This window comes from Vipera berus (genome assembly GCF_964194415.1).
Source record: "Vipera berus genome assembly, chromosome: 1".
Taxonomy (NCBI): Eukaryota; Metazoa; Chordata; class Lepidosauria; order Squamata; family Viperidae; genus Vipera; species Vipera berus.
The window spans coordinates 258,029,984-258,056,305 of NC_138202.1; the positions used below are offsets into that span (position 1 = coordinate 258,029,984).

The 26,322-nt window shown below is 44.4% G+C and overlaps 2 protein-coding genes across 2 annotated transcripts in view; one reads left to right on the top strand and one right to left on the bottom strand.

Annotated features, from left to right (window-relative positions):
• Positions 1-26,322, bottom strand: part of LOC308672421 (sulfotransferase 1C2-like) — a 358,778-nt gene that overhangs the window by 78,794 nt on the left and 253,662 nt on the right. The gene's annotated exons all lie outside the window — the stretch shown is intronic.
• Positions 590-18,541, top strand: LOC308660137 (amine sulfotransferase-like; the record flags this gene model as incomplete). The annotated part of the gene is made up of 6 exons (XM_081314355.1): positions 590-731; positions 1,252-1,457; positions 2,869-2,995; positions 6,875-6,969; positions 7,862-8,042; positions 18,381-18,541. 6 exons carry the CDS (start codon positions 590-592, stop codon positions 18,539-18,541), a joined length of 912 nt encoding a protein of 303 aa, XP_081170481.1.

A 26,322-nucleotide genomic window follows, 5' to 3' on the forward strand; every position in this document is an offset into this window, starting at 1 on the left:
AGAAGTTCAAAGTTGATAGTTCTTTTCCAATTTCAATTTTTTTTAAAAAAATCTAATCCAATAAGCTCCAATCAAATAGGAGAGATAAAAAGGTCTCAGCTTGACCTGTAAGATTTCAGGTCAAGCTGTATTTGTAATCCAAGGAAGGCAGATGACTTCAAAACAATTTGTACTTTTAATTATCATCCATCCTGCAGAAAAAAACAACCCAAAGAGATTCTTCTCTTTTTCCAGCCACAATCTCCAGGAACATAGATTTCAAGGATATCAAAGAGATAGGTCTGTAAGAAATGTCTGGGCATCTAGCCAAGTTCTGACAACTAGTATGTTTTTAACAGTATAATTAAAACTTTCTCTTCTACACAGAACTCCAAGGAGAACACCAAATTTACTGTTTGCAATGGAAACTTTTGTGGATGAAAATTGAGTTCATGAATTAATTAATTAATTAGGGAAACTAATCTAATAACATTGCTTTTCTTTATGTTAGCAGGATTCATGATTTTTAAACAACGAAATTAATACAATATTGACCATAAATGTAGGAAGTATTTTTAATTGCTATATTATTACATCAACAGCCGAAGTAATGGAGCCAGAGAAAGATTTCCTGTTTAAATGCAAAGGAATCTATTTCTTAACTGGCTTGCATTCACCCGAAGGTTTAGATTCACTGGACAGTTTTGAAACCCGAGATGATGATATATTCATAATCACATATCCTAAATCTGGTAAGTTCAAAGATGTCTTCCAAGAAAGAGATAATCTTATATCCAATGCTGTTATTCAGTTCCTCAGTATTTTGGTTGCAGTAACTGTGTCGTGCTATAACCAGAGTTTAACATTTATCATTTTATAAGAAACTGGAAATGTAGGGAAAATAAAGCTGCTAAACCTGTACTTTCATCATTTTTATTTTACCCATGCATTGCTAGATGGGTGACCTTGGCCAGTCACTCTCCCTCAGCTCACCCAGGATAGTTGTGAGGAAAATAGGATGAGGAAGGATTATTAGGTATGCTTGCCACCTTGAGTTAATTCTAAAACTAATAAAAGCAGGATAGAAATAAATGTGCAAATAAATAGCTAGTTTTTCTCATCCATCCATCAGTTTAATCTATCAATTTTAGAAGACTTCATTGTGTTCACACATCTCTTAAATGTTTACTATTTCTCCTGATAGGAAGGTTGGCTTTGCATAAGTTCCCCAAATAATAATGGATGAATTAATTAATTATTCCTTATTTGCAGGCACAGTATGGACTCAGAATATTGTGAGCCTGATTCTTCATGAAGGTCATCGAGATGAAACTGAAAACATTACCCTGAATGACAGAGCACCATGGCTGGAGTATAATATTTTGCTGGATTTTCCCAGTCGCCCATCGCCTCGTCTCTTTAGTTCCCATCTGCCCTACTATTTAGTACCCAAAGGATTACAAAATAGAAGAGCAAAAGTAGGACATATTTTGTTAACTTGTGAGGTGGTGTAGGGAACTGTCTGTCTTCTGTTCTATTAGCTCTGTCCCTGAATGTTTTATTAAGAATTAGGCAAAGGGCACAAAAACACATATATTGTTCCAATATGTTTGGTGGACACTAAAAGTTTTGAAGGGTGAGGAAAATAAACACAAACAAAACTGTGTTAACGTCAGAATATCATGTCCAGGAGAAATAATTAAGAATGTCAGAATCCATTTATATCACATTTCATAAATGTATAGGTAGAACATTGTGCTTATTCTGGGGATTCTGCCATCTCTCCGGGGGGGGGGGGGAGAGGATGGTTACTTAGATTGAAATAGGCGATCTTCAAACAACAGGGAAACGTTTGATCTGGGGGAGGGAGGGGGAGAGACAGATCTGGATTGCATCTTCATTTACAACTGAAAAGGAAGAAGCAATAACAATAAAAACAAGGAGAGTTTCCTTTCCCACAGAAGGGCCTGACACCTAAGTAAATGATGGGAGCCTGACCAAATGGATGAGGGGAGGGGGCTGAAATGGGAATGCTTTATATAGGATTGAAATGTAACTTTGTTAGATTTCGTCTTGTATTGCCACAATCGATTCCATCCTAGTAAACATTTTCCTTTTGGACTAAACTTGCATCCAAGAGTTCTTATTTCCTAAGATGTGGATTGAGGTGGGTCCTGACAAAGAACCAAATTGAATATTGACCATCTTAAGCTTATATTTCCAGATGGATTGCACCACTTTGTGTTCCATGGCCATTTACTATCTTAACATATCTGAACGATGTCACATTGAGGGATGGTATCTCTAGCCCTCAAATCCCTTCCCACAATCCCTACTCCAAGTCACTCACGCCCTAGTCACCAGAAGTTTCAGCTGATGCAAAATGTAGCAGCATGAGCACTTCTGTGATCTCTAAGAACTTCATACACTACACCTGTGCTTTGGAAACTGCAGTGACTACCAGTTTGGTTCAGGATTCAAGATGCTGGTTTTGACCTTTAAACCCCATTATGAGTTGGGAACATGTTGTTTGAAAGACCTCCCCTCCCAAGTTGCAGCTGCACATCCCTTCAAGTCCAACAGGAAAAGAACGTTGGGTTCCCATCAGCTAGGGAGATTTGTCAGGCAGGATCTAGGAGGAAAGCCTTTTATTCTGTGGTCTCTGCCATATGGAAAATCACTCTCTCCAAGCCGAGGTTGGCCTCAATTCTTTTGGCCTGCTGGAAGTTCTTCAGACATGGTTTTGCTAATAAGCTTTAAGATCTCATGATATAATGGAGCCTGTTAGATGAGTGTATGAGAGATACTATGTATGCTTTGCTGTCAATCTGTTTTTTCTTGTTTTTTTTCTTGTTTTTTTTACTAGTTATTATCATCTTTCGCTTACAGATTATTTATGTGAGTAGAAATCCAAAGGATGCCTTGGTTTCCAGCTATCATTTTCACAAAATGTCAGTCATCATGGAAACTCCAAAAGACTTCAGTACTTTCTTTGAAAGGTTTTTGGCTGGCAAAGGTAAGAAAACCTTGATCGTAACAACGTAATGTCAGTTTTTGTTTTGGATAAGAGATTATGAATATATTTCCATCTGTTTCCCACAAAGAACAAACAATCCACCCGCTTTGCTAACATAAGTAGCAAATGATGATTCTCTATACTCATGCAGTAATTTGTGTAAACTCTAAAAAAACAGTTTATAATGGGATGGATGAGTGAAGAAGAATGAACGATGCCTAGGACAACTCATAATGTAAAAGTGGGTAGAAGAGGCAAGCGAAGGGAGCTTATTACAGGAGAGAAACGAGTAATACTAAGATATATTTAATATAGAGGAGAAAATGGAAGGAAATTATGTGAATGAGTTGGAATGGATGGACAAAATCTAAAGTATCTATATTTTTTTTCAAATCAATATTAGTTAAAGCAGGGGTCCCCAACCTCTAGGCCATACCCCACTAGTGGGCCATGAGTTGTTTGCATCTGGGCCATGAAAATGGTGGGCAAGCACACACATCTGCGCATCAACACTTGTGCAATCAGTTGGCACACATGCACACCGCTTGTGCAAATGGAGCTGCACGCACACTAGTGCTTGCTGGTTGCTCACACGGAAGTATCCCCTCTCCTCCCCTGCCACTTGGCAAAGCCAGAAAACTTAGGTAACTCTGAGTTAAAGAACCAAATACTCTCATGAAATCACACAGAAAGTGTTTTAAGAGTTGGAAATGGAAATAGCTAACCAGAGTAAGACTGATATTTGAAGACATATAACAAAAATTAAAGCAGATTGCCCCAAAGTTTCAAATAAGAAAAAGCAAAGAAATGAAACAATATAGCAGCACGTTGACAAAAAAAACAAACACCCTTAACAAGTTGGAGTACACAACCATATTAATTATGGCTTCCATTCCTTTTCTCTCCTCTCCACATTCGGTGATATTAGGATACCCCTACTTGAGTTATCATGCTTTGATTTGTAGGCCCATCGGACCATAAGGATAAATGGAGGAAATACAAGCGTTAAGAATGTATCCCTGAGAAAGATGGTCAGCTGGATCATTGCAGCACTGAGCTGAACAACTAAAGTCAGTGATTTCAAGACTGCCCTCATATTTATCAGCCCTGCCTGAGCTTCTCGATATCCTCTCGCGGCTGGTGATTGAGTTTCCCAAACTCATGGTTTTGGGAGACTTCAATCTACCATCCCTGGGAGGATCTTCTGAGTTAGCTCGGGAGTTCATGGCTTCCATGACGGCCATGGACCTGACGCAAGTAATTCATGGACCGACTCATGTGGGAGGCCATACCCTTGATTTGGTATTTCTATCCGGACGGTGGTTAGATGATCTTGGTGGGGGCTCTCCAATTGTTATGCCCCTGTCATGGACTGATCACCATCTCCTGCGGCTAGTCTTCTGCTTTGCCGCTCCTCGCCGTGGGTGTGTTGAACCAATTAGATGGTTCTGCCCCAGGCGCTTAATGGACCCTGAGAGGTTCCAGGCAGCGCTGGGGTCCCCACCTGCCTCCTCTGCTCACAGCTCGGCAGATGCCTTAGTGGAAGCCTGGGAAAGGACGGCCACGGAGGCTCTTGACCGAGTTGTACCCTTGCGGCCCCTGACCCGGCGCAGATCTTAGCGGGCTCCATGGTTTTCCGCGGAGCTCCAGGAGATGAAGCGTTGGAGACGGTGCCTAGAGAGCTGTTGGAGGTCCAGCCGATCTGAATCCGACCGATTGCGACTAAGAACCTATATTAGGTCTTATCCCATGGCGATAAGGGTGGCGAGGTCCAATTACTTCGCTACCCTTATCGCGTACGCAGATAATCGCCCGGCCGCCCTGTTTAGGGTGACCCGCTCCCTCCTTAATCAGGAGGTGAGTGAGGAACCCTTGCAGGGTCGTGCCAAGGAGTTTAGTCAACATCTGTTGGACAAAAACGCTCGGATTCGGACTGGTTTGGACTCCGACTGGGCAGAGTCTGACGATCAGGACACGGGTGGTCTTGTCAATGTTATCTGGGAGGAGTTCGATCCTGTGAATCGGGAGGAAGTGGACAGGATTATGGGGAGGCTGAGCTCCACCACATGTTTATTGGACCCGTGCCCTTCCTGGCTGGTTTATGCAGCCCGGGAGGGGACACGAGGCTGGTTCCAGGTGGTTATATCTGCCTCTTTGAGTGAGGGTAGTTTCCCCGCCGCCTTGAAAGAGGCGGTGGTGAGACCTCTCCTCAAGAAGCCTGCCTTGGACCCAGCTGTGTTAAACAACTTTTGTCCGTTCTCCAACCTTCGCTTTCTTGCGAAGGTTGTTGAGAGCGTGGTGGCGCATCAGCTTCCTCTGGTTCTGGATGAAGCGGATTATCTAGACCCGTACCAATCGGGCTTCAGGCCTGGGTACAGCACGGAGACGGCATTGGTCGCTCTGGTGAATGATCTCTGGAGTGCTCGGGACAGGGGATATTCCTCTGTCCTAGTCCTATTAGACCTCTCAGCGGCTTTCGATACCATCGACCATGGTATCCTGCTGCGGCGTCTCAGGGGGTTGGGAGTGGGAGGCACAGTTCTTCAGTGGTTCTCCTCCTACCTTCTGGGGCGTTCGCAGTCGGTGTTGGCAGGGGGGCAGAGGTCGACCTCGAGGCCTCTCACTTGTGGAGTCCCTCAGGGGTCGGTCCTCTCGCCTCTCCTGTTCAACATCTACATGAAACCGCTGGGTGAGATCATTCGTGGTTTTGGAGTTGGGTATCATCAGTATGCTGACAATACCCAGCTTTTTATTTCGACCCCAAACCACCCCAGTGATGCCCTCGACGTGATGTCCCACTGCCTGGAGGCGGTTCGGGTCTGGATGGGGAGGAACAGGCTTCGACTCAACCCTGACAAGACTGAGTGGCTGTGCATACCGGCATCTCGGGATATTCAGGATATCCCATCTCTTTCTATGGGGGGGTGAGTAATTACCCCCTGTAGATAGGGCTCGCAACTTGGGAGTCCTCCTAGATTCACAGCTTTCTTTAGAAGACCATATAGCAACTGTGACTAGGGGGGCCTTCGCCCAGGTTCACCTGGTGCGCCAGTTGCGGCCCTATGTAGACTGGGACGCCTTGCGTACGGTCACTCACGCGCTCGTGACCTCTCGTTTGGACTACTGCAATGCTCTCTACATGGGGCTGCCCTTGAAGACCAGTTGGAGGATCCAACTGGTACAGAATGCAGCCGCGAGAGTTGTGTTGGGAGTTTCCCGATACTCCCATGTTACACCTCTGCTCCGCGAGCTGCATTGGCTTCCAGTTGTCTTCCGGGTGAGATTCAAGGTGCTGGTTATGACCTACAAAGCCCTACATGGCATGGGTCCGGAATACCTTAGGGAGCACCTGTGGCCGGCATCAACTTCCTTCCGCCCAGTACGCTCCCACAGAGAAGGCCTCCTCAGGGTGCTACCGGTCAAAGAATGTCAACTGGTGGCCCCCAGGGGGAGGGCGTTCTCTGTGGGCGCGCCGGATTTATGGAACCATCTTCCGGTTGAGCTCCGGATGGCGCCCGAACTCCGCTCCTTCTGGCGCGATCTAAAGACTTATCTGTTTGAACAAGCTGGCCTGGCCTGATGGGATGGGGTTGAGTTTTATTACTATTTAATGTGTTTTAACCTATTGTTATAGCTGTGGGCACTTTGTTTAATTCTCTTTTAATTTTTGTATTTTATCTTTTAACATGTATTGCCCTGTTCACCGCCCTGAGTCCTTCGGGAGAAGGGCGGTATACAAATAAAATTAATAATAATAATAATAATAATAATAATAATAATAATAATAATAATAATAATAATAATAATAATAATAATAATAATAATAATAATAATAATAATAATAATAATAATATCCTAAATCCATTTCTCTCCTACCAGTGTTTTGTAGTTTGTGGCTAGACCATGTAGAAGGCTGGTATGCTCATAAGGATGATTTCAATATTCTCTTCCTTTCTTATGAAGAAATGAAAAAGGTAAGATGTGTTTGTGTTGTGAAGTGCAATATGAACAACCATTAAGCACAGAAAGCTTTAGAAATGATGTGAAGTGTGGCTAACCTATTCCAATAGGGAGTAACAGAGGTGATCACAGGACCACTCTAGGTTATTTCTATGAACTCCTGTAGGAGTGGTGAGGTTTCTGAAGAAAAGTAAGTTTCTGTCTCTTCAAAAGGAAGATGATCTGGGAAACTAGAGTGCTGTCACCTTGATATCAAAAAAGGTTAATAAAAGGTGGGTTTTTGAGCACTTGGCTTGTCATGCTAGAATTCACAGGGTGCATGTGTTGTAAACAAGTCTGGCAAAACAAAGTTGATCTAATTTTTGATAGACTTACTTAGTAGATTAGGGAAATCCAATTAACACAAAGTATCTGTAATTAGCAAAAGCTTAGTCAAAGTCTCTCGTAATATTTTCCTGTTTTGGCTCAGAAGAGATTGACTCAACTCAACTGCATTTTTAAGAAAGGCCAAGGCATTTTTTTTTAGCCTGGCCTGGGAACTGGCCAGCCTCTGATGCAGCCAAGATTGCTAAGAACATAAGACTCTGAATCTTAGGGAAATTATGGCCCATCAATATATTGTAAACTAAAAATGTTTCTCCAAACGTACCTTTGAAAACATTTACTGGAAGTCCTAAAGCAGCATTTCTTTGTTTAATTCATTGATATTGCTTCCTAGATCTATGTATAGTTTTCATTTTAAAAAACCCACAAGTGATTTAATCAGGGTAATTTTTTCAGTAAGAAAAGAAAGAATTAAAGATAGGGGGAATGAGTGATAGCAATGATATCTGAGATCTCAACAAACCTTTCCACCTTTTCTCCATTGTTCTGGATGACCTAATATAAAGCTCTATCAAATTGCAGGATCTGAGAAGGTCTGTCCTGAAAATATGCAACTTCCTAGGAAAAAAACTAACTGAAAAGGAGGTGGATGATGTGGTGGATAAAGCTACATTTGATAACATGAAAGTGGATTCTAGAGCAAACTACACATTCACGTCTTCTCATATCCTCGATTTCAGCAAAGGAAACTTTCTTCGCAAAGGTAGACCAGTAATAATTAATATTCTGGGACTATGCTTTAGGAACATGCCGGGCTTCATTTGAAACTGGGATTACTGCCTTCCTCTGAGAGGCACTTCCTAAAGTGGTATGGACATATTCCAACAACCTCTCTTTCTGCTGTCTCTCCAGGATGTTTTCTTTGCCTCATCAGCAGCCTGTATTGGAGGCAGCCATAAGCCTTTCTTAGGTGTGCCAATGTTCAAGTGGTGTTCTCCTTTTCACAAATTTTGGGCATGGATATAAGCTGACTTTTTCGATGATCATTCTGTTGGTTGCACAGTCTAATTATCCTTTGGCAGTGAGATTGTTCTAGCTCACAATGGCCATTTTAAGGTGCTGAAGACTTCACTCTCTACCCTGGGCACCGTCCTCCAGTCTTGAAACTGTTGTGTATTAATGTTAAACTGTTGAGTTATGATTTAATGTAAACCATGTTGTGAGCTAAATATCCTGACAGGAATACACGCGGCAGCGTTTTGACAGCTGTCAAAACGCTGCCGCCGGCTACTGCACATGAGCAGCAGCTTACAGCTCTCAGCTGTCATCACAGCCGCCTACCGTGCAAGCGCAGCCGCCACGAGGACGCCAGAGCTGTCAAAACAGAGCTGCCGCCGATTGGTCAAGCTGTTCTGGTGGGAGTAATACGACCCGCTGATTGGGCAACCCAGCCACCGGCTGGCTATAAAAAGCAGAGCCACAGCTCTGCCAGCTGTCCGGTTCCACAATAAAGTTTCAACTTGAGCCTGCTGTCTCTGTGTGATCCTTACCCTCGTGCTACTTCACTGGCGATGAGGATGGGATCTGCTTCGCCGAGCTGAAGTCACTAGCCGAGGGAAGGGAACTTCCGACGGCCCTGAGTGAGTCACGGCTGAAGTCACAGGCAAGGAAGTTATAACTTCCACCGCCGCCGTGAAGCATTATTCCGGACCAAGACAGTATGACCAACCTCGGGCATATCCGAGAGTTTGACATACACCACCCAGAGCATTGGGAGTCGCATATGGGACAAGTCGAGGGGTTCCTGTTGGTCAACAAAATTATGGAGGACCGGCCCAAGGCAGCAGCCCTCCTGTGCCTAAGCGGGCCGGCCGTATACGACGTTGTCGTCAGCCTCCTCAGCCTGGAGCCAGTAGCTGAAGCACCCTACGTGGAACTGAAGGAAAGTCTCTGCCAGCATTTTATGCCAATGCACTCTGAGCTATTCTGGCAGGTACAATTTGCGTGTTGGCACCAGCTGCCAGACGAATCTGTGACTGATTTCATCGCAGGAGTCCGTCATGCCGCCCGGAGGTGCCATTTTATGGATCTGGAAGACCGGATCCGGGAACAAATAGTCATCGGGCTCAAGGAAGAATGCCTACAAAGGAAACTCACCACCTAGCCTTCCCTAAGCTTAGCAGAGGTCACCAGGGAAATTCTGGCCTATGAAGATAGCCACCAAGGAGACCTCCCACAGGCCGGGAACGGACAACAGGGATCGGTGCACCAGGATGAAATAGCCCACAGCGACCACAGTGAATTTGAAGATTTGACTGACGTGGACGCCATTCAACGGCGATTCGAGAAACTTCAACCCCATCGGAACGACCGGGGGGGAAAGTCAAGAAACAAAAATGACAGCTACCCGAGGAATATCCCCAAAGAACCGCGATCCACCTGTGCCAGCTGCGGGGAAAACCATGCCAGAGCAACCTGCCGATTCCGCAATGCCAAATGCCACAATTGTGAAAAATCCGGGCACATCAGAACCGTATGCCGGAGCCAGAACTTCGAGAATCTCCACAAACTTGAGGCAACCCCCTCAGGTACGAGACCCTCATTGGCCTCTAGCAAAAAGCCCCCAGGGCCCCTAGTACAGGCTGTAGACAGGGACAAGGGATCACAGGGAATCCACCAAATCCTAAACCCCAAAGTCAAAATTCAAATCTGACTTCAAGGGGTCCCCTGGGAAATGGAAGTAGATTCTGGCTCCTCTGTTTCCTTGATTTCCTTAACAATGTTCAGGGAAATTTGCCAACGTAACCGGAGACGAATCCCGTTACCCCCCCCCCAGATACACCTGGCAGATTACCAAAAAAACCCCATCCAACTAAAAGGAAGGGCCCGAATTCTAGTAGAATTCAAACAATTCCGTGGGCTACTCAACATCTTAGTCACTCAGGAGGACCGCTCAAGCTTAATCGGCCTGGACTGGTTCAAACCCCTAGGCATCGCCATAATGGGAGTGAATGCAACACAGGCCGCAAGCCTCCAAGCCATCTGCAATCAGTTTGCAGACGTCTTCGACAGCTCACTGGGACAGTATACAGGGCCCCCAGTCTCCTTAAAACTAAACCCCGAGGTCCTACCCATAAGAATAAGGGCTAGAAGAGTCCCGTTCGCCCTCAAAAATAAAATTGAGGACGAACTGGACCGCCTTGTAAAATTAGGAGTCCTGGAACCGACCGATGGGGGGAGCTGGGAGACCCCTATAGTCACCCCAATTAAACCAAATGGCCAGATTCGTCTCTGCGCCAAGTATAAGGCCACCCTCAACCGAGCGTTAAATGTGCACGCTTACCCGGTCCCCGCAGTTAAAGACGTCCTCTCTTCCATCCGTTCTGGCACCATCTTTGCCAAGCTCAACCTGGCACAGGCGTACTTGCAGCTCCCGGTTACTCAGGAAACTGCGGATGTGCAGACCATCGTAACGCACCGCGGGGCTTTCAAAGTCAAGCGGCTACAATTTGGCATATCGGCAGCCCTGGGGATATTCCAAGAAATAATGGAAAAAACCTTAAAGGGAATCCCTAGGGTCTGCCCCTACTTCGACGATGTCCTAATTGCCGGCAAATCAGAAATTAACTTAGCGGAAAGACTAAGCACTGTTCTGAGCAGATTTAGAACAGCCGGTCTTAAACTACAAAAAGAAAAGTGTTCCATAGGAGTTTCCTCCACTGAATTCCTGGGGTATAAGATAGATGCCCTCGGAATTCACCCGACCGACACCAAAATTAAGGCAATCAAATCCGCCCCCACCCCAAAAAACAAACAGGAGTTACAAGCCTTCCTAGGACTGTTAAACTTCTACCACGCATTTTTGCCCCATAAAGCTACCATAGCTGAGCCCTTACACAGACTGCTGGACAAGGAAAGCCCCTGGCTTTGGACGCCACAACACGAGGCCAGCTTCCAGCACCTGAAAAACCTCTTGTGTAAAAGCTCCACTGTCACACTTTTCAGGGAGGACTGGCCCCTATGCATCGCTTGCGATGCGTCGCCTTATGGTATAGGGGCAGTCCTCAGCCACGTAATGGGAAACGGAATACAGAAACCCATTGCGTTCTATTCCAGGACCCTGACTAAGGCTGAGAGGAATTACACTCAGATTGACAGGGAGGCTTTAGCAATAGTTGCCGGCATGAAGAAGTTTCACGATTATTTATTTATTTATTTATTTATTTTAATGCCATTTATATCCCGCCCTTCTCTGAAGACTCAGGGCGGCTTACAAGCTTAGCAGTAGCCTTCATTCTATGTATATGCCTGCTTATTAGGGCTTTCACACACACCCCAAGCGGCATTATTACAAAGTCAGCTTAATTGCCCCCAACAATCTGGGTCCTCATTTTACCTACCTCGGAAGGATGGAAGGCTGAGTCAACCTTGAGCCTGGTGGGATGCGAACCTGCACTAATTGCAGGCAGCTGGTGTTACTTAAGGAGGCATTAGCCCACTGCTCCACCAAGGCAGATTACCTTTACGGCAGACCATTCACTATTTTTACCAACCACAAACCGCTCTTGGGGATCTTCACGTGGGACAAACTAACGCCCCAAATCCTATCACCAAGAATATTAAGATGGTTGACATTTTTATCGGCTTATACATACAAATTAATCCACAAACCGGGAAAGGAAATGGGTCATGCAGATGGACTCAGTAGGCTTCCCTTGCCAGGCAAGGACCCCGACCCAGCTCCTGCAGGAAACATCCTAGCAATTTCAGAGCTACCAGAATGCCCCTTATCCGCAAAGGATATCGGCTCTGCCACAGCCAAAGAAAGGACCATTAGCAGAGTTTTGAATTGGGTAACGACAGGGTGGCCAAACAAATGCCCAAATCAATAGTTCCAGGCATACTTCTCTAGAAGACAAGAACTGTCATCCCATCTGGGATGCATCCTCTTTGGTAACAGAGTAGTGGTTCCAGAAAAACACAGACCGCAAACATTGCGCACATTGCATGAGGGACACCTGGGTACAGTAAAAATGAAAGCGTTAGCGCAGAGCTACGTTTGGTAGCCAGGCATCGATAAAAACATCAAAGAACATGTGGCAGGATGCTACCCCTGCCAGTTAGCAAGACCAGCCCCACCTCAAGCCCCAATCCATAGATGGGAAACAACTAGGAATCCTTGGTCCCGGGTGCACTTAGATTTCACAGGACCCTTCCAGGGACAGGTATTCTTAATTGCGGTGGACAGCTATTCCAGGTGGCTGGAAGTCATTCCGGTCAACAGCATCACTACGGCCACCACAGTACAGGTACTTAGGGGGCTTTTTGCAACACATGGCCTCCCCGATGCCTTGGTCTCCGATAATGGCCCCCAATTTACTTCTCGTGAATTCCAGATATTCACCATGGAGAACTCTATTAGGCACATCACCTCGGCTCCATTCCACCCCTCGTCCAATGGTCTAGCTGAAGTTATGGTGAGGTCAACAAAAGATGCCCTGCGGAAGATTATCAAAGGGGACTGGCACCGGCGGCTAGCCCAGTTCTTATTAGCCCAACATGCCACCCCCTGCACAACCACAGGGAAGTCACCGGCAGAACTGCGGTGGGGACATCGCCTCATTACCAGGCTCGACAAAATGCACCCAGACAGGACAAACGCCGATGCAGAACAACCCCTCCCGATACGATCCTTGGAGAACGGACAGACCGTTTGGGCAAGGATCTACGCAGGTGGACTTAAGTGGTTGCAGGGAGCTGTGATAGACCAAACTGGCCCCTTGTCATATCTCATAGACATTGGTCGTAATGGTCACATCAGAAGGCACATCGACCAACTGAGAAGGCACAGCCCCCAAAACTTAATGGACCTCACAAATCCGGCAGTAGGAGTACAAGGGGCTCCACAGACCACCACACCACGAGCAGACCAAGACGTCACCGGCCAAGCACCCCCAGAAACTGACCCTGGGCAACCATCTCTTCAGCCAGGACAGGGGGAAGGGGAACCAGGTGCAACAACTCCTCTCCGTCATTCAGGGCGAACCAGGAAACCACCAGCACATTTAAACAACTTCGAAAGGGCAGGCAACAAGCAACAACAAAAGGGGGGGCAAACACCTGTTCGGGGGAGGGGTAAGGGGTGTTGTGTATTAATGTTAAACTGTTGAGTTATGATTTAATGTAAACCACGTTGTGAGGTAAATATCCTGACAGGAATACACGCGGCAGCGTTTTGACAGCTATCAAAATGCTGCCGCCGGCTACTGTGCATGAGCAGCAGCTGACAGCTCTCAGCTGTCATCACAGCCGCCTACCGCGCAAGCGCAGCCACCACGAGGACCCCAGAGCTGTCAAAACAGAGGCGCCACCGATTGGTCGAGCTGTTCCAGCGGGAGTAAGATGACCCGCTGATTGGGCAACCCAGCCACCGGCTGGCTATAAAAAGCAGAGCCACGGTTCTGCCAGCTGTCCGGTTCCACAATAAAGTTTCAACTTGAGCCTGCTGTCTCCGCGTGATCCTTACCCTCGAGCTACTTCAGAAACTGTCTCCTTTAAGCCTGTAGGGACATAGCCAAAGCTCAAAGAACCATCAATCACTTCACTCAATCAGGGGTCTAGTTCCAAAAGGGTGAATTCAAGATCATTTAGAACCTCACTGGCAGACCATTGAGTTCCATGACTTCCCAGTAAAAGGTACTTAGGGCAGGAGAATCATTCAACACCTTCTAGTTAGAGAGATCTTTGCTCTTCTATTAAGCCTTCACTCTGTAATCCAGCTCTACTTAAAATATTATGGAACAGCTTCCTGCTCCAAAACTATTAATACAGATTTCTAAGAACGGTTTGACAGACAGGGAGGTGGCTAAACATTCCTCTGATAATGGAGGAATGTGCAATCTTCCAAGTTAGTCAGGTTTTGCAAACTATTATCCTCTTTCTCAGACTCATAGAAGCCCATAGTGGAAAACTTTTTATCTTCATCCCAATAGTCCCCTCCTGAAGTCCTGAAAAGTTTTATATACAGTCATGTGAAAAAGAAAGTACACCTCTTTGACTTCTAGGTTTTAAATATCAGGACATTGTAAAAATCATCTGGTCCTTAGCAGTTCTTTAAAGTAGGTACATACATAGTCAGTTGAACCACAGCACATGACATATTATGCTGTGTCATCATTTATTTTACAAAAAGAAATGGAGAAGCCATGTGTGAAAAAAACTAAGAACATCCTTAATGTTTCTATTGGTATGAAGAAGCTAAGTAGCAGCCAAGTGCTGCTAAGTTTAGCCCGGACTTAAGTACCATTGGTTGTGAGAGAACTGTTATGGCTCTTGTGTCTGTAACTGGCTCGGGTGAAAGTCGAGCCAGCTTGGCTTGGCTTGGTTTAATGGATTTGTTTTGCCATCCTGATTTGTCAACATTAATAATCTTTTTCAACTTCTTCTGCTCTGCTCATCTAGCTGCTGTAAACGACCCAATGCGAGCATCCTTGGCATATGGTTCGCTTACATTATTCCACTGTGGATTTATATGCCCTTAGGAGAGTTCCTGCCTCCTGGGCGTGACCTACCGCCTTGTGTTCCATCTCCCTTGAGGACGGGCCCAATTGTTGGGACCCTGAGAGGTGGTTGGGCATAGATAGGGGCTGTTGGCTGAACCTAATTAAAAAGCCCCTACTATGTTTTTTAGTCGGTTGGTTTAGGGGGTTAGGGAGGGGGCGAATGATATAGGTGGGAGGGATAAGGGTATTTTATCAACCGGCTGTCAGTCCAGGCCGGAGACGGTACCCGGCGAGACAGGCTTGGGGTTGGGGACCTCGGGTTCTTCCGGCTATAGGGTGGGGTTTCCTATCCCCACGACGATTGGGAATGGCAGCAGGAGGTCGCACGGAGGGCCATACCAATGTCTGGGATAACGCCCCCGCTGTTTTCAAGTGGTAGCATGCTCCGACCCTCCGATTGCTACCCGTTTATCCGGGGGTGAGGGAGATCAGGTCCCTGAGCTTAGACTGGTGTATTTCAATGCCAGATCCGTGGTGAACAAAGCTCCCCTCGTCCGAGATTTGATCGAGGAGGAACGTGCGGATCTGGCATGGATTACAAAAACCTGGTTGGGCCCAGAGGGAGGTGTCCCTCTGACTGATCTTTGCCCTCCAGGTTTCTGTGTGCTACACTGGTCACAGGCTCAGGGTAGGGGCGGGGGTGTGGCGGTGGTTATACGGGAGACCTTATATCCGTGGGAGACCACTGTCGTACAGATTGGTGGGAGTGAGTCGCTCCTCCTGAGGTGCGGCTCTGGGGTTCAGTTGGGCTTGTTGCTGACATACCTGGCACCCAGCTGTGTTGCAACGGCCCTGCCTGGGCTTCTCAACACCCTTTCAGGGCTGGTGGTTGAATTTCCCAGACTTATTGTTCTGGGTGATTTCAACCTTCCATCCCTGGGCAGGTCATCAGAGTTAGCTCGGGAGTTCATGGCCTCCATGACGGCCATGGACCTGACCCAGATAATTCAGAGTCTGACCCATGGAGGGGGTTACACTCTCGACCTGGTTTTCCTATCTGGGCAGTAGTTTGATAATCTGGGAGGGGGCTCGCCAAATATTGTCCCCCTGTTGTGGTCCGATCATCACCTCCTATGGCTGGTCTTCCAATACGCTACCCCTCGCTGCTGGGATGCAGAGCCGACCAGGTGGTTCCGCCCCAGGCGCCTGATGGATCCAGAATGGTTCCAGATGGCGCTTGGGTCTATACCTATCTCCCTCACTCACAGCCTGGCCAATGCCTTGGTGGAGGCTTGGGAGAGGGCCGCCACCGAGGCACTTGACCGTGTTGTACCCTTGCGACCCCTGACCCAGCGCAGATCTCGTTGGGCTCCATGGTTTTCTGTGGAACTACAGGAGATGAAGCGTCGGAGATGGAGTCTGGAGAGCTGTTGGAGATCCAGCCGATCTGAATCTGACCGATTGCGACTAAGATCTTTTATTAGGTCTTATCTCGCAGCGATGAGGATGGCAAAGTCTAATCACTTCGCGGCCCTCATCGCGTCCGCAGATAATCGCCCGGCCACCCTGTTTAGGGTAACTCATTCCCTCCTTAATCAGGAGGTGAGGGAGGAGCCCTTACAGGGGTGGGCCGAGGAGTTTAGTCAGCATCTGGCGGACAAAGTTGCTCAGATTCGGACCGGGTTGGACGCTGACTGGGCAGAGTCTGATGGGGAGGAATCGAGCGGTCTTGAGAGTAGTATTATCTGGACTGAGTTTGATTCTTTGACTCCTGAGGAGGTGGACAGGATTATAGGGAGGCTGAGCTCTACCACCTGTTTATTGGACCCGTGCCCCTCATGGCTGGTTTATTCAGCTCGGGAGGAGACACAAGGCTGGTTACAGGCAGTGATATCTGCCTCTTTGAGTGAGGGTGTCTTTCCTGCCGCCTTGAAGGAGGCGGTGGTGAGACCTCTTCTCAAGAAGCCTGCCGTGGACCCGGCTGTTTTAAATAACTACCGTCCGGTCTCCAACCTTCGCTTTTTGGCGAAGGTTGTTGAGAGTGTGGTGGCACATCAGCTTCCTCTGTTCCTGGAGGAAACTGATTATCTGGACCCATACCAATCGGGTTTCAGGCCCGGGTACAGCACAGAGACGGCATTGGTCATGCTGATGAATCATCTCTGGCGGGCTCGGGACAGGGGTTGCTCCTCTGTTCTAGTACTTTTAGATCTCTCAGTGGCTTTTGATACCATCGACCATGGTATCCTGCTGCGACGTCTCGGGGGTTGGGAGTGGGGGGCACTGTTTTACGGTGGTTCTCCTTCTACCTCCTGGGCCGTTCACAGTCGGTGTTGACGGGAGGGCAGAGATCCACCCCGAGGCCTCTCGTTTGTGGAGTCCCTCAGGGGTCGGTCCTCTCTCCCCTCCTGTTCAACATCTATATGAAGCTGCTGGGTGAGATCATTCGTGGTTTTGGGGTGGGGTATCATCAGTACGCTGATGATACCCAACTTTTTCTTTCCACCCCGAACCAACTCAGTGATGCCCTCGATGTGATGTCCCGTTGCCTGGAGGCGGTTCGGGTCTGGATGGGGAGAAACAGGCTCCGACTCAATCCTGCCAAGACTGAGTGGCTGTGCATACCGGCATCTCGGGAAAACCAGTTTTGTCCATCGTTAACTATGGGGGGGTGAGGTGTTACCCCCTGTTGATAGGGCTCGCAACTTGGGCATCCTCCTGGATTCACAGCTCAGTTTAGAAGATCATATAGGAGCCGTGACCAGGGGGGCTTTTGCCCAGGTTCGCCTGGTGCGCCAGTTGCGACCCTATCTGGACCGAGATGCCCTACGCACAGTCACTCATGTGCTCAGGACCTCCCGTTTAGACTACTGCAACGCTTTCTACATGGGGCTGCCCTTGAGGACCACTCGGAGGCTTCAACTGGTGCAGAATGCGGCCGCGCGAGTTGTGATGGGGGCTTCCCGATACTCCCACATAACACCTCTACTCCGCGAGCTGCATTGGCTTCCGGTTGCCCTTCAGGTGAGATTCAAGGTGCTGGTGATGACCTATAAAGCCCTAAATGCCTTGGGTTCGGGTTATCTGAGGGAACACCTGCTGCCGGCATCAAGCTCCCTTCGTCCCGTGCGCTCCCACAAGGAGGGCCTTCTCAGGATACCGCCGGTTAAGGAATGCCAGCGGGTTATTCCTAGGGGAAGAGCGTTCTCTGTGGGCACGCCTGCCCTCTGTAATGATTTACCTGTGGAACTTAGGACCGCCCCTCATCTGCGTTCATTTCGCCGGGACCTGAACACCTGTTTTTCTGATCTATCAGGCCTGGACTGAAGGGGTTTTAGCTTTTTTAAACATTGTTTTAATTGGGCTTAATTAATTTAATGTATTTTAATTCTATATTATCTTTTATATTGTATTTTATGCTGCCCTGTAAACTGCCCTGAGTCCTTCGGGAATAGGGCGGTATAGAAATTTAAATAAATAAATAAATAAATAAATAAATAAATAAATAAATAAATAATCAAGTGACAGGATGACACAAATAGCCTCTACTTTAATTGAATACAAAAACTGTTGACATTTTTTTAACTGTTGTTTCCCAGGCACTGTTGGGGACTGGAAGAACATCATGACTGTTGCCCAGAGTGAAAGGTTTGACCGTGTCTTTAAGGAGAGGATGGAAAAGCTGCCCTTCAGGTTCTGCTGGGATATTCAGGAGGATCCTGAGTCTATTTCCAGCTCAGTGGAGGAAAATAATGTGTGATGCACAACTTCAAATGGCTGGAATCAGAGATGACCTTCCAAGAACGGTCTTTATGTAACCTTGTAATGCCTAAGTCTCAACTCTGCAGAGATCATAGAACAGAGCAACATTAAATTCTATGTTATTATTAAATACTGTACAGTATTTGCTTATTGATTTAGATTTCCATAACTGCCTGACTCTGGGTGTTATACAAAGACAACATAGCAAATAAAAAATATATATAATATCAACAACACAATATCCAAAACCAATATATCCACAACAGCCAGAGCCATTTATTATACTTTCCACCTCCTTGAAGATATATGTTGCTTGATATCTTATCTTAGCCCAATTCCTAAGGAAAAAAGCAAGTTTTTAAAGCTTTGTTTTTTGAGGGCTAAGAGACCCGCCTCCCTACAAAATTTGGCACTCTGTGGATAGGGTGGGGAAGACACCAAAACAGAAAAGGTGTATCTCCTGGGTCTCATCAGATGATATTATTTATTATTTAAACAAGTTCATATAGCCACCCAATTCATACATGATGGGAGTCAGTTGGGGGTCCCCAGACTCACTGACAAAAACATGTCTTCAGGACCTTCCAGAAAGGTAACAAGGTGGAGCCAATCTTATCTCCAGGGAATCCTATTCCAAAGGGAGGGAGTCACCACAGACAAGGCCCTTTTCCTTAGTCCCACAAGATGTACCTCCAATACCTTGTCTTCCTGCTCTTGTAGGTTAGGGTAACAAAGGGAAGGTGGCCTTTCAAACATCCTGGCACCAGGTCATGTAGAAGTTTAAAGATGATAACTGCCTCCAGAAACAGATCAGTAATCAATGCAGCTCCCACAAAAGGTGTTGTTGCTAAGTCATGTCTGACTCTTTGTGACCCATGGACCATAGCGTACCAGGCTTCCTGGCATCCACTGTCTCCCTGAGTCTGCCCAAATTCATATCCATTACACTGATGACACTATATATCCATCTCATCCCCTGATGTCCCCTTCTCCTTTTGCCTTCAATCACAACAGGTGACACATGCACTAATTTCAATTTGTGCGGAACTATGCAAGTCCTGCATTTTGAACTAATTAAATCTGCTGGATAAGATTCCAGAAGCCCTATGTACAATGCGTAAGAGTACTCCAAACTGGATACATCTATGGCATGGGAACTGTGAAGAGGGCATGTTGGTCCGGAAAAGGGTGCAACTGGTGTACAACTCATAATTGCAGACAGGCCCTCTGGCCATGACCACGATCGGCTTCTTGAGCAGGAATTGCAAATCCAGAAGAATCCCCAGATCACGCACTGAATCTGTCTGACGCAGTGCAACCCCATCCATGACCAACAATGGAAATTTTCTGAGAACCAAGGAGCCCAAACCCATGTTAAAGGTAAATGTTAAAACTGGAAAGCAGAAGAATAAGATGAAGGGATGTAGAACAAGAAAAATTTTGCCAGAAGATGCTACTATTGTGTTTAGTGATAATTTCATGGTTTCAAAACTTTGGTGCAAGTGTCTTGGGAACAAAGTTAATATTATCAGTAGTGCAGAAAAAGAAGTTTAGGCAATGGCAGATGGTTGGACCCACAGAAAACTTCCACTGCTAAGAGCAATTACCCTGTAAAGGCTGAATGTGAAAAAAAAAGCCTGCCGAAAAGACTACAAGCATAATCACCACGCTGCTGCTGAATTCCCTGAAAGTCATCTCCCCATTAAGACTGTGATGAGAAAAACAGCTCTGTTCAAAGTGGACACCGAATAACTTATCTGGAGATAATCCCATTAATAGAAAATAGACACTTGTGCACTATAGGTAGGCCTTGTTTAGCAACTTCATTGTCTAGTGACCGTAGACAGTTACCACAGTGCTGAAAAAGTAAGTTTGCAACCAATCCTCACATTTATGTCCTTTGTAAAGCAAACGAAAACTGAAGTAAGATTGTGGCATTGTGATGCTTTGCTTAACAACTGCTTCTCTTAAGCCCCAAGTTGTGGGTCCCAATTGCAGTTGCTAAACGAGGACTACCTGTAGTGATGATGTGAACATTGTCATCACATCTTTGCATTTGGAACCCGAGGATCTAAATCACACAATTTGCATTGTGATGTCATGATGCACACTTCATCTCTTGCTGCCCCAGTCCTTTCTGAAATAAATAAGAAACGTCCTTTTGCTCATTGCTACCTGCACTTTCTCTTTGCTCCCTGTAACAAATACTACTTGGGAATTGAGAAATGCAACCTGATGGTCGTCTTGAGTGAAATCTTTTTAAGGAATACAAAACCACCCTTCATATTTTGCTGTGATATTCATGATGAGCTGAGTCCATTTCCAGCTTGATGAAAAATAAAATAAAATAAAGCACAGTAAGGAGGCTTCAGTTGTATGTGCTTGAAAAAAAATGATAAAGCACTTATTTATATCTTAATTCTGAGCTATATGGCTGATTACATTTTGGACTACTCCATTATTAGTTGGCCCAATAAAGCTATTGCACTAAGACATGGATATCACTCTCTCCTTTCACTCAGATTTAGACTGAGGGGCCGAAGATAAGCTTAACAATGTTCACTGGGAAAATGTAAACTTCAGAATGGAGCAAGAGAAAAGATTTCGTGGAACCCATGCATGAAAAAGGAAATCTTAGCAGGGATTGCTTGCTCCTGTCATTACAATTGAAAGACATAATTATGGCTACAGGTAGTTCTCAACTTACAACCACAATTGGGATGGAACTTGCATCGCTAAACGAAGTGGTTGTTAAATGAGTTACCTCCAATGTTACAACCGTTTTTGCTGCGGTTACTAAGTGAACCTAGCTTCCCCCATCGACTCTGCTCAAGAAAAGCCACCTGGAAAGTTTGCAAATGACTTTCAGCAGTCGCTTGAGGTGCCTCTCACCAATACACTAAATGTAATTTGTGAAAGCCTCTTTTGTCACCCAGCCAAGTGCTCCCTCCTTCTGTTCAAAAAAATGTAAGGGTGCCAACATTGATAGGCTTCTTCCAGAATAAAGAGAAGGGTCATCGCTTGACTTTGAGTTGTGGAGATGTCTACATTCAAGAAGATGAATGCTGATCCCAGGACTAACCATTCGAAAACATATGAAGAATTTATGGGACGAATAAATGTGAAGCATCTACACAAAGATAATACTGATAGAACAAAATCAAACTTTGGTCTTTTCCTCTCTTGCATCTAACCATGAAGAAAAACACTCCAAAAACCACTTCTTTTTCTCTTGTGTTGTCATAATAGTGTCCTCTTCTTGTCCCCGATATGCATCTGAGGCAGCTCTATGTAATCCATAGCTATTCCGGTGTTCAACTAACATTTCCGTTCTGTTCATTTTCTATTGGTTTGACATGTGTAATTAAAGCAAGTTTCAATGCATTGTTTTGTGCAAATAAAGTAGGTTTGAAAATGGGTCACTTTTCTGCTTTTCTTTCTTTTTGTATATAATGCTTGAGTAGTTCGTAAAGTTTGCAAAATATTATTGAAAGTGAATTTGAATGTATCAAAAAAGTGGGAAGTAGATTTAGTTAAGATGCTGAGGTAAACTGTTTTAAACAAAGATATATTTTTTGGTCTTATTTCTATTGGGATAATAAAAGAAATGCAACCTTCCTGTGTGAGAATCTGCCAGAATTTCTCCAGGAGGAAACCGAGGAGAAATGTATGATATCATTGTAATACATATGTGTGATTGAAGCTGTTATAATATACGCCTGCATTTCTGTGAATATATACTTGTGTATATGGCATGCACTTTTGTTCTTAGTAGTACTCTCTACTTCGTGGAGCAGCCTTAAGTAATATGGCCTATGGCAACGCCATCATTTTCAGAATGTTGGCTGTGGAATTCTAGGAGATGAAGTCCACGTGTCTTAAAGTTGCAACGAGCGGGAAACTGTTTACTACAAACTTTTCAGGTATCTTGATCAAGAAGGATATAATAATAATAATAATAATAATAATAATAATAATAATAATAATAATAATAATAATAATAATAATAATAATAATAATAATAATAATAATAATAAAAAAATAATGTGCTTAGCAATAGCCTTCATTCTATGTATATGCCTGCTTATTAGGGCTTTCGGCCCCCCCAAGCGGCATTATTACAAAGTCAGCTTATTGCCCCCAACAATCTGGGTCCTCATTTTACCTACCTCGGAAGGATGGAAGGCTGAGTCAACCTTGAGCCTGGTGGGATGCGAACCTGCAATAATTGCAGGCAGCTGGTGTTACTTAAGGAGGCATTAGCCCACTGCTCCACCAAGGCTCATTTACTTGTGTCTTTAAAACATACTGATTTTTATAGCAACACTTGAATAAGTTTATGGACAGAAAATGAGACAAGAGTGATAGAAGTCTACATCAGCTAAGAAAGTACCCCTTTATTTGTTTTATATTTCCTAAACAAATTGACAGACAATCCTTTTTCTGATATGTTCAATAAAAATACATTTTCTTAATATTAAATATCAAGATCCTAAACATTCCAATATTCTTTAAAATCCCTAACCATTTATTTGTTAATATGGAACATTGCTATGAATTACTATTTCATAACTGGCCATGTAACTTGCTCATCTGTATATTTAATTTGGATTTTTTTAGTTTGTTAGTATTTGGATTGTTTTAAATTTTTTTAGGGTTAATTGTATATTTTTTTAATTGTAAGCTTCTCAGAATCATTGACTGAGATAGGTGGCTATGGAAATTAAACAAAGAAAGAAACTTGGCAGTTTTGAGTTGCATGGCGTTCAACTCCTAGAATTAGTAGCAATAGCCATGCTGGCTAGGTATTCTGGGAATCGAAATCTCTGCATCAACACATCTTAAAGAGGATGAAGTTTGGAAATACAGCTGTGAATGTAGGTTTCCTGCTTGCAAGAAAAGTGCAGATTCAAAAGAGTCTGTACCACATTATGAATAGCCTCTATAGCATCTACAAAAGACTGGATTCGGTCAAGATTAGCAAATCTATATCGATGATAGTGTTCCACAGCTCTGAAATTTTGGATAGGCTTCTCTCATTCCTGCACCAAATCCAGATAAACATCATCCATATTCTGAGAGTTTGCAGAGTTAGGAGCTTGTAGCGGTGGCATAGAATGACATATCTCCTCTTCTGGTTGAGATACAGGCATAGATTCACAACTATCGCTGCCTGCTGGGGATGTGGGAAGTTCACCTCCATGCATTTTTGCTTTTTTGCAGGCCGGTTCTGGTGAAATAAACAAACAAACAAAAGGTTATCACCAACATCCCTAATAACGTAATACCACCCCTCCTCCCTTTAGTTTCTAAAAAATAATACTAATGGTTTTGTAGTTGGATAAAATGCTAGATATTATACCTCCTAACAGCATTCATGCTGCGTAGCTTGTGGAAGGCTTTTGGCTTCCTTGGCACTCTTTTGGAATTGTGAAATTCCATATTAAGATTTTGAGATTCCACCTTTTGAGATTCCACCATTCTAAAACAGGAAATAAGGTAGAATTAGTCAAGCTTTTTCAACTAATCAAAATACTGTTTTCTTAATTTTTATATTTACTTACCATTTCATGTTTTGCTGAATCTGCAACAACAAGGCTTTATAAGTTTGTTGTCTTCAATGAAGCCATATAACTCAGGTCCTTTTCTTATTCTACGCCCACGCCTGGGAGGTTTGGGGGTCAAATTTACATCAAACAAATCTTCATCAGTATTTGCCATCTTCAAAGACTGCCGGAATTAAATCGCTAGCTTTCAGAGCTGCCTGTAGAATCTCCCCTGCGCATGCTATGACACGTCCTTAAGCCTTGCGCCTGTCCAGAATCATGGGGTATGACATGCCCAGGCCTAACCCCCTTTTTTACTATCAGACACGAACATGAATGCCCAGATCCTCAGCCCTAACATGCCCAAACAATTCTACTTCCCACCTGGCTGGTTGTCCCCTGTGAGCATTTTAATTCCTGTTAATATTCCTTGTCTTTTTGCTGTAGGGGGTGCAGAATAAATTTTATTAAGGCCGTGCTTTGTACGGTTACATGTACATGTGGATTTGAGGGCTCAACTGACAAAATATGTGTCTTTAGATTTTTACAAAAAGCAGCTGCGGGTTTTAAATGTTTTTTTCCTCCACCCTGCATTCAAGAAAATGATTTTAAAACCTCCTAGAAATAAATACCTTTTAGAAAAAAGAGGGTTAAATGCAAGCCCTGGCCGCCTTTTAGGGCCTCCTTTTTCCTCTGCTTTTGAGGCGCTGATTTTTAAAACTCCACAAAAATTAAAAGCATCATTAGAAATGAAAAGCATTTTATTATTATTATTTCACAGCTTCCCAAAGTAGGGCTTGTTTCCCAAAAACACAGGACTCTGTTAATTATTTACTTTATTTAGCTTATTCTGTTTGTTTTGAATGTCCATAGAATTAGTCTAGGGCTAAGCTAATCATGTACCCAGAGGCTTGACTGTCTTGACTTATTGATGGGGTTAGGTTCAAGACGTCTTTTTTGAAAATAGGGTTGCTAGGGTTACTCTTGCTTATCCTGATGGGCTTAGGCCAACACGTCACTTCCGCTCGCCTTATCTGAAAATAGGGCGGTTACTTCCGCATAGGGCCATGATCTGCTGACGTAATCAACACCACGTGGGTTTGTTTACTTTGATGACGTCACTGATCAAAAGTGCTGATAATTTTCATTAAAAAAAGGTATACACTATAACTACTACTGCCTAAGGCTCATTCCATATTCTAACCAGACAGGATATAACAAAATGCTAACCGCAGACTGCTGCCGATACTGGAAAATCCCTGATGGGAGACCAATTGCCCCCCACCGCTTATTAACACTTTTTTGCCAAAAGTTATATATGTGTGTGTGTGTGTGTGTGTGTAAATTACTAACAAATAATTAAGGGAGACTGAAATGCATTTCAAACTTATTAGTTTTCATCAGTCAGCCATACCCTTCTGAGATTCGAACCTGGGCTGATTGCACATTAGGCAGTTGTTTTTACCTCTTGAGCCACAGGATCTCTCTTGCTTTGTTAGCTTCTGCAAGGGGAGATATGTGTCAAATATTAACTATTTAGATTACCTTGCTAGGCCCCAAACATGGGGCAAATCTTTATTTCCTGTTTTTATATATATATATATATATATATATATATATATATATATATATATATATATATATATATATATATATATATATATATATATATATATATATATATATATATATATATATATATATATATATATATATATATATATATATATATATATATATATATATATATATATATATATATATATATATATATATATATATATGCTTATTGTGTGGTTTGGAGGGGTTTAAAGTGGCTGATGTTGCAGCTGTAGTTAGGTTTCTGTTTTGTGGTTGTGCGTCGTTATCATTGTGGGTTCAGATTTGCTTTTTGAATGGTTGTGTGGTGGTGATGTCATGTGATGTTATCATGAGTTTGGGTCTGGTATCATTCTTGGTGGTTGGGACTCGTCTGTCAATCAAGGCGGGTTTTCAAATGGCTGGTAGGCGAGAGGTATCATCTCGTTTGTTTATGCTGTGGGGGCATTTTTCTATCTCAATGGCTTCTCTGATTATTCTGTTGTTAAAATGTTCGATTTTGGCGATAGTTTTGGTTTTTTTAAAATCAATTTCATGTCCCGTGGCTTCAAAGTGTTGGACCAGGGATGAAGTTTGTTCTCCCTTTCTGAGTGAGTTTTTGTGTTCTTCAATGCGTGCACTTATTCTTCTGTTG